This window comes from Anas platyrhynchos, chromosome 10 (assembly GCF_047663525.1).
Source record: "Anas platyrhynchos isolate ZD024472 breed Pekin duck chromosome 10, IASCAAS_PekinDuck_T2T, whole genome shotgun sequence".
Taxonomy (NCBI): Eukaryota; Metazoa; Chordata; class Aves; order Anseriformes; family Anatidae; genus Anas; species Anas platyrhynchos.
The window spans coordinates 24,774,806-24,788,527 of NC_092596.1; the positions used below are offsets into that span (position 1 = coordinate 24,774,806).

Below are 13,722 nucleotides of genomic sequence, written 5' to 3' on the forward strand. Positions count from 1 at the left end.
TGAAGCTGCCCACAAATGATAATGTAGGTGGGGCTGTCTTTAAGCTATATATAAGACTACAAGAACTATTTTTTTCCCTGTATTTCCGCTACTTCAGAATCAGGTATGCAACATTATTTATGCTGGTATCCTACACCGTGCTTCTACAGATGCAAACACTGCCTTATTGTCATTAAAGGTGATTGTATTTTAGGATGTGGTTTAAGATTTTGTTGATTGTTTAATTATTTTGGTTACTTTCATTTGAGGACTGAATGTTGAATTTGGAAGTAGCAATAGCAAAGTGCTTACATCAATTTAGCTGAATATAATGAAGCATAAGTATTTCTGCCATTAAGAGGGTAAGTGAAGAGCTGTAGAAGACAAAAATATATTAAATCTCTTGAACATAATGTTTCCATATGTAATAAATATTTCTTCTATACAGATCTAGTGCTTAAACTACTTAACACTAAAGAGTGACTAGTACTATTTTTAACAAATAATAATAGATCTCATTAGAGTTAAGAAATCATGATTGCCTTGTCTCAAAAAGTTTCTACTTTGGTAAGTTTCTTTCTTTTCTTTCTATGTATATAATCGTTAACGTGTTTCCAAAGCAGTCCACAGGGAAATGCAGGTACATATGACCCTAATTCATGACATTAATTGAATACAATTAACCAATTAAATTAAACAGCTAAATCACTAATTAAATTTTACAGCTGAATTGCTATGTGAGAAAGGAGGATCAATCTGTAACATAGACTGGGATGGTCAAACCAGGTGTCTGCAATTCCTGGAAATTATGTGCATTCAGATTTAAATACATAAATTCCACTCCTCTTAAATAGGTTCTTATGGTATTTTCTGTTTTGTGGTGGTAATGTAAAGATTTAAGGTGTTTTATGAATCTTTATTTAAAATACAGTTGGGAGCGTCATGGAAAAGTTGGTAAGAAAATGAATACTATGGATCTTGTTTTTTCATCTTCTTAACACCTTTTATTCAGTTTCTTAAGTTCTCTGAGCTTCTTGTGTATTATGGTTACATTAAATGTGTTAGTAAACAAAGCAAGGTGGAAAAGAAGAGCAAATAAGTGCTCATGAGGAAAAAAGCAAACAATTATTTTAATTAAGTGGAATTCAAAAAAAAAAAAGTGGGAAAGGCATATGCAGTAGAAAATATGAAATAGAGTAGAAGCAATTCTTAAATTTTCTTTTCACTGTCCAGTAGGACTTCACTTCAGCACACACCTCTGTTGCTAAGACAATCTTTTTTTTTTTTTTTTCTTAAAAAGAGGAAGGAAGCACCACCAGTAGCTGTTTTGGATTCTTGATGACAGAGTGAGCAAAGAAAAAAAAGTCACTCCTGATTTGCCTCCTGACTTTGAGAGAGCAGACTAGCTTTATTTGAGGGACAAAGCTGCAGCCCTGAAAGATGGAAATGCTGGTGAGAGCAGCCGTGCTTGTAAGCCTGCTTCTGTTCTGCAACGGTGAGTATGTGGGAAGGTCTCCTGCTCCGAGGCAGTTCCTTCCCTGGCACTGCTGTGTCAGAGTGTGTGTTGGTACAGGGGAGGCTCTGCTTCAGGAATAGAAATATGGCAAAATAGCCCATGTTTTTGCATGCTGCTCGCTCAGTGTTCAGCTGTTTCAAATCCTGTGGCTGCAGAGTGCAACGGTGTGTAAAGCCTATGGAAATGTTGTCCCTGCACTTCTAGGACAAAGATCCTGTGTATGTTGTGATGGATTACTTCAAAGAATGCAAAAAGCAGCCCAACACCGAGAGTCTGGTTAATTCTTGTGCTTCCAGAGCTGGAACCAAAAAGGACAGTCCGTGATGCTTGGAGAGATGCTGCTCTGATGTGACAGAAAACATTTAAAAACAAAAATTTTTATTTGGAATGTTTTTCTTGCATCTCACCCATTGCTTTGCTGTACTGCGGAGAGGGCTAGTGAAAAAGAATAAACTAATGTGGTAGATCTTGGAAGGCCCATAGGGAGCCTATATAGAGAAAAGCAACATAGCTAGTGAAGGGATTAGAGGGAAAAAAAAAAAAAAAGGCTTAAGAGAAGCAGCTGAGGCAATTCAGTTTGTTTCCTCTGGAGAAAAGGAGACAGAGGGAAGATCTCATTGCTCTCTATAACTACCTGAAAGGAGGTTGTAGCAAGGTGGGTGTCAGTCTCTTTTCTCGAGTGACAGTTGATGGGATGTGAGGAAAAGGTCTTAAGTTGTTCCCGAGGAGGTTTAGCTCAGATATTAGGAAGAATTTATTCATGAAGAGGATGGTTAGACTTTAGAACAGGCTGCTCAGGGAGATAGTGGAGTCCTCATTCCTGAAGGTATGAAGGAATATAGGCATGTAAGAGAAAGGAACAGGTGGCACTAAGGCAGAACTCAGTAGATCAGGTTGATGGTTGGACTTGGTGATCTTGAAGGGTTTTTTCCAACCTAAATAATTCTAAGATTCTACAAGTTTTCAAACAGCTCAGTGTGAAAAGAAGCATAAATAGCTGTTAAATCTGGGCCAAGTGGCAAGGAAGATGGGTATTGTTGTAATCACAAGGCTTGAAACACAGCCACACAGTTAATTTAGGTCTGACCCTGGTCTATCAATTATCAGTTCTCATGAGAGAAGAAACTTGAAGGCTGAGACTAGATTTGTTGAGCCCTGCAGTCTGACATCGTGTGTAACATCTGTAGGATGGCAATGACAAAGAGGAAGTTTGGAAATCAGGAGGGAAGGGTGAAGAAGTATCTCTAGAAACATTGGTTCAGCCCTAAGAGCAATGAAAATGTACTGGGTCAAAAGCAATGGGCCTCTTCTTTACAGGAAAGTTTAAAGAGTTTTATGTCTTCAATCCATTGCTTAAATTCAGATCAGCAAGGAAAAGCAGTGTCTTTCAGAAGAACAAGTAGGCATTGGAGGAGAGAAAAGCACTGAAACTGTGGTTTGTAATGTGTGGTGCTTCCCAAGAAAGCCCACAGAGTGACATTAGGTGAGAGGGGAGCCGCGTAACTGAATGAATCAAACCAATTCCCTCAAGTCTGAACCTCTTCCTAATTCTGATCTGATGCTCTGCCTGGTGCTTACTTGCTTATTTTGCCTGAAGGAATAGGCAGGTAGCACCAGAATAAGCACCAGGCAGAGCATAAGACCAAATTCAGCACAAATTGTCAGAACTGTCTATCAGCTGTCTCCCACTTGCCTTCCTCATATCATATGGCTTTTCTGTTACCTCATACCTGAAAAGACCATCAGTCTCCACTTACACTGACCTGCCCATGCTTCTGATTTGCTGGAATCTACCTGTTGGTGTTCCTGCCAATCTCTAGTCATCCAGGAACTGCCTTTACCTTAACGGCTTATTTTTCTTTTTTCTACGTTTTTCCCTGCAGCTCTCCTGGACCTGATGGGCCCCAATGAGATGGAAGGCGTATGGAAGGGGTCTGCTGTCCTGCCATGCACCTATGTGCCTGGGGAGGACTTTGTGCAGCACACCCTCACGTGGTCTGTAGTGCATGACCAGAGTTCTGGTACTGTCTTCCGGAGGGATGCCTCTGGGGATCATGTTCTCCTGTCTGAGTACAGAAACAGGGTTGAAGTCCCAAAGAACCTGCCGGGAAATGTGTCCCTCCACATCCTGAAACTGGAAATCTCTGACAGGGGAACCTACACTTGCCATGTCACCTGGACAGCCAGCAACAACAGTCTGATAGCAAAAGAGATCAGCACTAAAGTTGAGGTTGTCAAAGGTAAATTCAACAAGGAAACTGTAAAACTGGAACTTCTTACTTGGGAAGGTTTTTAAAAAATTGAATAGATCATGTGCCCAGTGCCCGCCTGCTTCCAACGCAGGAGCATTGTGTTGGGAAGTGTCAGACACCCCAGCAAAGCAGAAAAGAGGTCAAAGAAAGGAGTTCACAGCCTTTGGTTCAGGGGCTGGGGCATAGATTTGTGGTTTCTCACTTACCAGTAGTTCCCTGGGTCTAACTGTACTGGATTACCCAGTGTTTCTGTGGGATGTGCACCAGAAGGGAAGTAACTGGGATATTGCATTATAAAACATCAGAATTTCCTTTGCTTGGGTAGTGGTCACTTACAGAGGAATGGAGGTGGTGACAACCATCAGAGGAGACATTCAGCACAGGAGCTGCAAAGGGTGGCAAGGCTGGTGCATGTATAACTGAACCAAGCTCAAACAGCACAGAGCAGTGGAGAGGCGATGCTGCCTCTGCCCCTTGGGGGAAAAAGGCTTAGGGCTAGAGCGTGAGCTGCCATGGAGAGAGGGAAACCTGCCCCCATCACTGCCGGGGTCAGCACAACCCAGGTCCCTCTGCTTTGTCTTCCAGTGCCAGCAACCAAGCCCATCATCAGGGCCGGCGCGCTGGGGCTGACGGTGCCAGTGGGAGCCAGGACCAGCCTGACCTGCGTGGCCCACGGCTCCCCACCCATCAGCTACCGCTGGTTCCGGGCAGTGCCAGGGGGGACAGCCCTGCCGCTGAGCAGCCAGGCCGAGCTGACGTGGGACAGCCTGCGGCCTTCCGACGCGGGGACATACTACTGCGAGGCAGAGAACAGAGTCGGGGCAGGGGTGGTGCAGCGGAGCGATGCCGTGGAGCTGGTGGTGAGAGGTGAGTCCCCAGCCTGTAGCTCCTCACCTCAGCGGCAGGAACCAGTGAGGCAAATGGTTCCCGTTCGCCCAGGGATCAGGCACGTAGCACCGAATGTGAATCGTGTCTGGATCGCTGCTCAGGAGGGGAGCCCGGCTCTGCCCTTGGCACATCTCGCTTTTGCCTGGCTTGGAACCCAGGCAGGGCGTGCAGCAAACCGTCTGATGAGCGGTCTGTCCCACAGGGTCCCCAGTCACACAGCCACCCACGCCTGGGACCAGCCGGCACACAGGACCCCCACTCCCCTCAGAAGGCAGCGAAGCTCCCCATGCGCTGGGAGGTGAGTGACCTGGGCGGCAGCGACGGGCTGGTTCCACCCTGCTGGCATGCAAATGGCACAGGCTGTCAGTGAGACAAGTCCACGTGCTGGCCCTCTGGGGCTGCACATCCTCTCTGGAGAAGGATAGAAATGGTCCCTCCTGTTGCCTGCAAGCAGGAGCTCAGATGGGGGTGGTGGGGCAGAGCCCCCCAACAGCAGCCGAGCCAGAGCTTGGGAGACCATGGGCTGGGAAACCAGGGGTCACACAGCTTCACCGGGAGTCGCCCAGGGCAAGACCTGCCTTAGGGCTCTGTGCCCTGGGGAGCCTTAAGGTGCTGCTGCCTGTGGTGAAGCACCCCGGGCCAGCCAGGCAGGGAGGGAGTGGGGAAGTCCCGCAGCAACCTGGGTGAGTCCCAGCGAGGCAGAGCTGAGGCATCCCTGGCTGTGGTGTAGCCAGCTGTGGGTGCTGGTGCCGAGAGCCACAGGGCTGCCATTGGCAGGGGTTGATGGCCAGGGAGAGGACAGCATGAGTGCCACAGGTAGTGTGTGAGGCTGCTGCCAGAGAACATACAGGATGACACGGCAGAGAGAAAATTATGGCTCGTCAGTATGGGAGCAGGTGAGATGGGTGTTTTCTTTCCGTGCACCTCAGCAGTGACAGCCTTAGATAATGCAGACTGCCCGGGCAGAGCTCACTGCCTGCCTCGCTGCAGTGGCTTCACCAGGAAAAGGCTGCTCTGGCTGACACTGCAGGGGAGCCCTGGGACCCCTTGCAGTGCGTTCACCCTTGTGCCTTGGCAGATCTGTCCACAGCAACGCTGTCCGCCAGGAATGATGTCGTTTCAGAGAGGGCTCCCGCTGCCACAGGTGAGCAAGCCCCTTGGTGAAACACGCACGATTTGCACGGGGAGGGGCAGGCTGGCAAACACTCCGCAGACCAGACCCTGAAACCGACTGCCCCATTTTGCATTGCTGCTGGGAGCAAACCCCGGGCCTGTCAAACGCAGGCAGGAGCTGCCCTCTGGGCCGCCCATCCACAGGCCTTCCAGAGTTCATGTATTGCCTGATGTTTGCTTTCTGATTGTGCCTTAACGGGGATGAAAACGTTAACAACGATCTCAGCCCCAGCCTTCACAGTTTGTCCGTGTTTTGGCCACGGCTGAGGCTTTCACCGGGCTGTCAAGCACCCTTTATTTCCCTTCTCCTCTTCAGAGGAATGACTCTTTCTTGATGCAAAATATGTTTCTATTTAAAACATTTATTCCTCTTAGCTTGTTTTGAAATAGTTGTTGTCATGTAATGCCGACTCTCACGGTGGGTTACGAAGGTAAAAGAATAGTAAATTTAGACAAGAAATCAGGATTTGATTTTGAATACAAATGAGAGGTAATTCAGTAAGTGGGGAAAAAAATTAAAACAGCCTTTGTTCATTATAATTTGCCAAGCACTTCAGGGAAGTGCACTGCACTGTACTCTCTGCAGTCCAGTGGGCCCCAGCTCTGTGGGTCAAATGATGGCTGTCCTGTGGAGGGCTTGCTGCTCTCCCTGGCTGGTTACTCAGAGCCATGAAGTCAGTAATAACAGATCCAGGCATAGATACCATAGTGAAATCAGTGACCTCTGGAAAAGGTGAAGCTTGCTGAGCTCCAGTGGTATGAAGGTTATGCTGAAAGGAAGCGTTGGTCTTCCCAGCAGCTGCAACTGCATGTAGGAGTGTAGAGCCAGGTGATAGGAATTAATTATAGCCATTCTTGTCAACACTGCAGCAGGCAGTCCCATACCTGTCCTCTAGATGGCTGTTTTTTCATTGTCTTTATCCTGCAAGTCAAAAAGTTCTCCTCTATTGCTGCACGCATTACAAACCTGGCCAAACTCTTTGGTGAGCCTCCCTCTCTTTTTTAACCTGCAGATCCTCCCTCTCAGAGTGACATGGGAACCTCGGAGACGTACAGCCCAACCACAGGTTAGGGGGCAGCAGTTACAGCTGACAGCAAGGACAGTGTCAGGTGAAGGGTTTGACCCCAGTGTTCAGCAATGGACTGTTTTGCTGGGGAATACACATTTGACTATATTGCTTTTTTTAGTCCATATGCCTTGTTTTTTAATACAGATGTTTCTGAATGTCTGCAGGATTTTAGCTTACTCTTGGTGGGGCCAGGGGTGGAGGGGGGATGTTCCTTTCAGCTGATATTGATGGATAAATAAATAGTAACAAAAATGTACTTGGGGGGATGCTTAAAGTCAATCCAAAAGTCACCAATAAAACAAGCTGATGCCATGCCTGTAATCCTTCTCAATAGCCTGTGTAGGCTGTGCATTGCCGGTTTTGTCCCTGACAACAGTCTCTTGACAGCCAACTTTGGGAACACAAGCTCAATGATGTCAGCTCAAAACTGGCCTGAAGGATGGGGCAGTTTGCAGCAATGCATAAAACACATCTACAATTAGACACGTCACCTCAGACTCCCTTTAGACCTCAGAAAGGACTGAAGAGAAACAACAGACACAAATGTTTGAAGCAGCTTTTCTTTCATGACTAGAAGCAGTCTACTTACCAAGGATAGCTGTTTTGAGGAAGTACTTACAGTTTGCAATTCATCTTTGTGGGTTGTGGGAACTCGGAGCTGGATTCAAGTAGATCTACTTGTGGAAACTTAAATTCAAATGAAATATGACCCAAAAATTAATAGTGCCCCATCATAGCAGGTTATGTGAATCATCTTCAGTAGCTAGAAGCTAAGAGAAGATATTGACAATTGTTGATTGTATGGGGTGGGGGCGAGAAAAAAACAGAGATGGTGTTATGTAGTACTACAGTAATCTCTTGGACTCCATGGGCTTCCACTACTATTACTGGGGCAGAGGGGGGAATGTACGTGTGTGTATAGGTATTACTTGTTTCTAGAGTTTGCCTATTGACTGAAAATACATTGTGAGCTTTTCATCCTTGTTTTTGTTTTGCAGATTTGCCCGTAACAGCAGTGAATACTGAGAAAGGTGTGGGTTATACGGGAAAGAATTACACAACTCAGAGTAAGTGGAGAGAGAAACAAAACTAGGAACAAGATTAGGGACCCAAACTGACCAACTGACCACTTAGTAGCCAGTATCTTCCACCCCAAAATTAGCATTCTGCATTTTAGCTGCAAATGGTATTATTAGCTGTTCTCAAGGGACCTGGATGTTCTACAGTGACTCTTAAAATAAACTGGATGTTTTCGGGGGGGGGGGCGGAGTTTCATAACTGGAACATCCAGGGTGCTTGTTGCATTCCCAAACAGTAATCCATTCTTGTCTTTTGAGTGTCAAAGTTGGAACAGCAGCAAAGCCTTTGAGCAACTACCTCCTGTACCTCACCTAGGTATGAAGTACCATGGTAGGTTTAAACGTGATCCAAATGCAATTGGGCAGCATCCTTGAATGAAAAGGGGTGATGATACAGGCTGAGGCTCTGTTTCATGACTTGCGCTGAAACTCTCCTGCCCAGCTCACAGCTGCAGCCTCAGTGTCTCTGAGTAAGAGACAGCATGGCATCTTCACGGCCCTAGCCTCTCAGCAAGATGCATGCACTGTAAGTCCGACTGCCTGATCTTTAAGTCTGAGCATTTGTACTACAAATGTGTAGTACAATCTTGTGTGCCCATTTCAAAGGTTGTCTGAGCAGCCTCCAGGAGGTGGTCAGCATCACGTGAGGGCTGCTGCTATTGCAACCTGGGAGGGCTGCTCTATTTGAAAGTCCTGTGCTGTGCTGTTCTAGGTCTCCAGAAGACTCACCTGTCTCTGTACATGGTCATCCTGATTGCTGTGTTGTGTGGCGCTGTGGTTTTCCTCGTCATTTTCACTATTGTTTGCATTAGAAAGCCCAAAGAAGGTGAGTGGGCTGTTCTGGAGAGCTTGAATGTGTTGTGTGTGCACAGCTTGGTTTTAACTTTGAGGGCTTTTGGGGCTGGGGCTGGTACAATGTTCATGTCTACCTGCAGCAGCTCTGGTACCTGAATCATGAAGACATTTGACCAAACCACACATAAATCAAAATAGGTGGAGGAAGACTGGAAAAGTCAGAGAAATCACTTTTTCCTCAGGGGAAAATGGTCTCCAATGCCAGAAAGTCTCCCAAATACCGAGAGAGTGAGTCCCCAGTGTGCCCTCCTTGGCCACTCTCCAGTCCTGCTGGCTGTCCCTGGCTGAGCCTGGGGGCAGCAGTGTCCCAGCAGGGGCTACTCCTGCTGTGCAGTGTCCAGCTGCTCATTCAAACAGGTGTTTCAGCTCCATCTAAATGCTGATTGGAATGGGGGACATCTCCATAACTTCCATTCTGGTGCCATGTTGGTGATGCTCAGCAGGTTTCTCTGCTCTATCCAGCTTACATTTAAGATGTTTGTTTACCTCTGGTCCTCATGGACATCCTGTAGTCCTCAAACTTACGTGCCCTATTGAGGTTTTTTTTTTTTTTTTTTATGAGATCTCTCAAGATTTCTGGTAGTGTGTTGATCTTATATTTCGAAGCATCAAAGCACCTCTTTGTGCCAGATGCTGTTAATATTTCTTCCCTAGTGCCTAGATGAAAAGAAGTCATCATTAATTCTCCCATTCAGCACCAGTTATTTTTTTCTCTCCACAACAGTACCAGAAAACTTATGACAAAATTTAAGACTCCCTTCTCACTAGTAACACAGGAACATACAGAAGACACACCGAGGTCTTTTTTAATATTATCTGCCATGGTTTTCTCCTCGTCTCTTTTTAATTACCTTCCTACAACTCCTTGATGCTAACTTATAATAATTATCAAATGATTTTTTTTTAAAGAAATCCAGAGCAATGTCTTTCTAAACTATAATTTTTTTTTAGCTTATAATGAATAGGAAAATTGTGGGAACTGGGAACTTCTAGTTTCTAAATTCAACTTTACCTTTGACTTCTGGCCAGTTATTCTGACCCAGTTGTGCTCCTTTTTGGATACAAGTTGTTTTAATTTTCTTGGACTGAATTCTGAGAATAAGAATCATGACCCACTTAACATGATCTTTAAGGATCCCGGATCTCAGAGGTTGTTTTCTTATGTCAAGAAGAGACAAAGTAGAAATTTTCTTTCCAGAATATAAATGCAAATTGCTGACACATTTCTAACTGCTCTCTTCCAGCTCAAGTCTATGAAGTAGAACAGTGAGTATAATCCTTCATTTAACATACAGTCCCCAAAGATTCATTATAATCAGAGCAGGAAAAAACATTAATGCTACTTAGCTGTCAAAATGAAAATACTCCCAAGCAGCACGCGTGAAGAGGTTGAAAGTTAGCTCTGTGGCATGTTTTACTGATGATTTGTGGGCTTTCTACATCAAGGCATAATGTAGGAAGAGATTTTTTCCTTTGCAGTATTGGAATTGTAAAAACGAAGGAAAGCTGTTTAAGCCTCATCTAGCTGAGTTAATACTGATGATCATTGCCAGGGGAAAATTCCCAGCGTTCTTTAAAATGTAAAGAGAAGGAATTCCCATTCCAGAGAGCTAAGGCTTGTGATACACAGATTATACTTTAGTTTATCCCCAGAATACCCATAGCTGAAAGTGCCTATTTAATATTTAATCATGGATGTGGCAGGAAGTTAGAGCTGTTTCTAAACATCAGCGTACTGATCTACTTGTAACTAGCCAAACTGCAAAGACTGTGAATGCAGCCAGAACATGCAAGGACTGTGTGACAACTAATATATATATGTATGTATATGTATATATTTATTTATGATGATGACTGGAGTGCTGTGAAAGGACATGCCAATGAATTTACACATACTCTACTGTGCCAGCACTCTATAAAGCAGCATGTTCAAATAACAGTTGAACCCTAAGCAACTAGATGGTGTGATGGTACTTCTTTTCAGAGTATTTACCTTTTAATTTTAAAGATATTTGATATCATAAGTTCTATGGTGGATGTAGGCTGCATTCAGCTCACTGTTTACCATTCCTCCAGTGCTTTTTAAAATCTATATCTTTGTTTTACAAACAGCATTTGTCTGTTTGTGCCATTCCAAGAGATGGTGGAAATCCCTGTGTTGCTTACTTACCTTTTGCTGTCCCTGTCTCAAATCCAGGGAGAGCTTCAATGCGGATATAGTGCTCAAGGTTCTCTTGCTTCATGAAAGCAGAGGAAAAGACTCTCTTCTTCAGGAGACTGTCATAATCCAATAGCCAAGGTTCACATGGGTTTGAATCAGATCACCACCTTGCTCAAAATCTTCATTGTTAGGAGATGCTTTGTGTACTCTATTTGCAATTCTTCTTTCATATTTTGTATTTTTCTATTTTGATTTCAGCTCTAACTCAATGAAAGCAGGGGCTTCTTCAAGGTATGATAGTGTGGCTCATTATGAGGAACCACTCTCCTCTACTGAAAACAACTATGTGATGGAACCCATGAAAAATGAAAGAAATAAAGAAAATGAATATAAGAATGTTGGAAACACCCAAGAATCTGAATATGAAGTAGGGGATTCTAAATGAGAACCAACTGTTTTCTACATGTAGTAATCCTGAAGAGTACCTTAATCTAGACACAATCTTTGCACAAGCTGGTTTTGCTCCTTTATGAATAATTGGAGCCTTAATAAATAAATAAATCTCTGTAGTTAAAATGCAAGCCTCTTGAATAAACTTCAGAATAAACTTCTGAATTATACATTGCTGTCTTTCCATTTTGCTTTTCTTGGTTCCTATTTAACAACTTCTGTTGAAGAAAACCCTGTGAAAGCTGGAGCATGCAGATCACAGGCCGAGAGCACTGTATTGAACTTACTGTTTTATATGACCAAAAGGAATTGCATCCTCTTTACAAACAGTTATTTTCTGATTGGAGTAGAAAGGGCATGAGATGTTGTTAAACATCTCCCTTTATATAAGAAGTGCAGAAGGAAACTGGTGTGGGAAGTGATGTTTCTCCTCCCATCTGTCTGAAGTGCTTCATGGGTGATATTGTCCTTTTAAATGTGAGACAACTGTGAAAGGTGACCTGAAAGAGAGATTAAAGCTAGGATAAAACCAAGAATCTTATCACATTTGGAGCAGCAGACTTAAAGGAAGAAATTCCTTGTGAACGAACCGTGCTGTGTTCAGTACGCCTTCCTGAAGCACTCTCACAATAACATACAGACACACTTTCTATGACAAAGCAAACTCTGTCAGTTTTGTAGCTGGGCAGGTTGGGAGACTCCTATATTGCAACAAGGCATGTTCTTTCAGAAATAACAGTCTCTATTCTTTCAATGGATGTTTAGTATTTCAAAGAAATTAGATACTTTTCCTTAAGTTTGCAAATTATTTTGACATGAATATTTTGTATGACTCATTTGTCTTCAAAATGCCAGCAAGATCATAATATTAACTTCTCTGTAGTTATTCATAAAGTACCTCACAGCTTAGAGAGCTTGAAGGATAAGCAGAGAGATGACAAGCTTTCATATTATAATTTTTACCAACCTAAATAAGTCTGTAACATGGATACTGCAGACTTATGGAAGAATCTTTTCATAATGGATGACAGGGCAATACCATGTCTGCTGAAAAGCACAGTGGACAGATGTAAAATAAAGAGGTGCTCTTAAGGTGCAAGGGAAATATTATTTGCATAGATGGTGGATTTGTGGGGCTAAAATCTGCTGCTACCACTCAGGAAAGATCTGCATTCCGGTGTACAGTTCTCAGAAGCATCAACTCAAAACTCACCAGCATTCAAAAAGAGGATTAGAAGCTATTAGGAAATGAATCCAACTGCATTAGAAAACACAATTGTAAGACTGTAAAACCCCATGGAATGCTTTCACTTTACGTGTGCTTGCAGCAGACTGTTCTGAAAGATACCGAGAACAACAGTAAAGGATGATTAGTGATACAAAACTCCTGCACAAATGCATTAAAATTTCTCAGCTTCAAAAAATAAAATTAAAAGAAAAAAAAGAGGAATGAGTCAGAATGAGCTGAGTGTACTAAGTCACGACCAGTGGGGAGAAGATGAATAGGGTCTGTTTACAGTTTCTCAGAATGGAAAATGAAGCAGACATTAGAAAAAAATTACCTGGTATAACTTCTAAAAGGAGAGAAGTACTTCTTATATGCAATAGATACATAAACTTGGAGCACAATGCTATTCATTAATTTCCATTAAAAAACAAAGTATATGTAACTCCAATGAGTAATTTGATGAATCAATTACATAAAAGTTCTTCAGAATTCACAAGCCACCAGGGATGCTTTACAGATACAAGTGATACTACACTTTCTCCATGGACTTCTGTCACAAGTTTTATTTCTTGTTGTAAAAAATATACTTAAAATCCAGGTCTAGGAAACCTTGTTTACAAAATTAAAAGGGAAGAGACAGCAACTTTTGTTGGTGATTATGTCTTGGAAAAAAATGTAGATGTGTACATGCAGCTTCTTGCAAATATGGGGAATCAAATGAAGTTCATTAAACTTCAGGACTGCAGAGGTAGCAGATTTTGTTCTACTTCTCTATATTTTGACCATATAGATGTACATGTACATGAATGTCTGATGTGTGATGAGGAAGCATATAGTGTTCCTCTACTTAAAACCACAGGAATTATTGTGAATCTGTTGAAGCTGGGATAGGCTTTGGATGTTGTGTTAAGTGATATTTATAGATTTCAGTCAGCCACGGTTTAGGGAATAGAAGGTGTAAAAGTTGCTGCTAGTCCAATCTGAGGTTAAGAGTTAGTGAAAAAGAGTTATTTTAGCCTGTAAAAGAAAATGAGCTTTATTGTGGAGAGTATAAAAAGTCAGTGCACTCTT

General features: G+C 43.3%; 1 protein-coding gene across 3 annotated transcripts; it reads left to right on the plus strand.

Annotated features, from left to right (window-relative positions):
• Positions 1 to 777: 777 nt before the first annotated feature.
• LOC119717888 (V-set and immunoglobulin domain-containing protein 4) lies at positions 778 to 11,593 on the plus strand. 3 transcript variants are annotated; one of them, XM_072042981.1, is made up of 11 exons: positions 778 to 933; positions 1,280 to 1,474; positions 3,379 to 3,735; positions 4,333 to 4,614; positions 4,838 to 4,933; positions 5,714 to 5,779; positions 6,822 to 6,875; positions 7,877 to 7,945; positions 8,670 to 8,783; positions 10,057 to 10,078; positions 11,232 to 11,593. In XM_072042981.1, the coding sequence occupies exons 2-11, from the start codon at positions 1,420 to 1,422 to the stop codon at positions 11,416 to 11,418; spliced, it is 1,302 nt and encodes a 433-aa protein (XP_071899082.1). In that variant the 5' UTR covers positions 778 to 933; positions 1,280 to 1,419; the 3' UTR covers positions 11,419 to 11,593. The 3 variants fall into 3 exon arrangements, with proteins under 3 accessions (XP_071899082.1, XP_071899083.1, XP_071899084.1); XM_072042982.1 differs by lacking the exon at positions 11,232 to 11,593 and adding an exon at positions 11,010 to 11,174; XM_072042983.1 differs by lacking the exon at positions 10,057 to 10,078 and having other exon boundaries at positions 11,232 to 11,490.
• Positions 11,594 to 13,722: the final 2,129 nt, after the last annotated feature.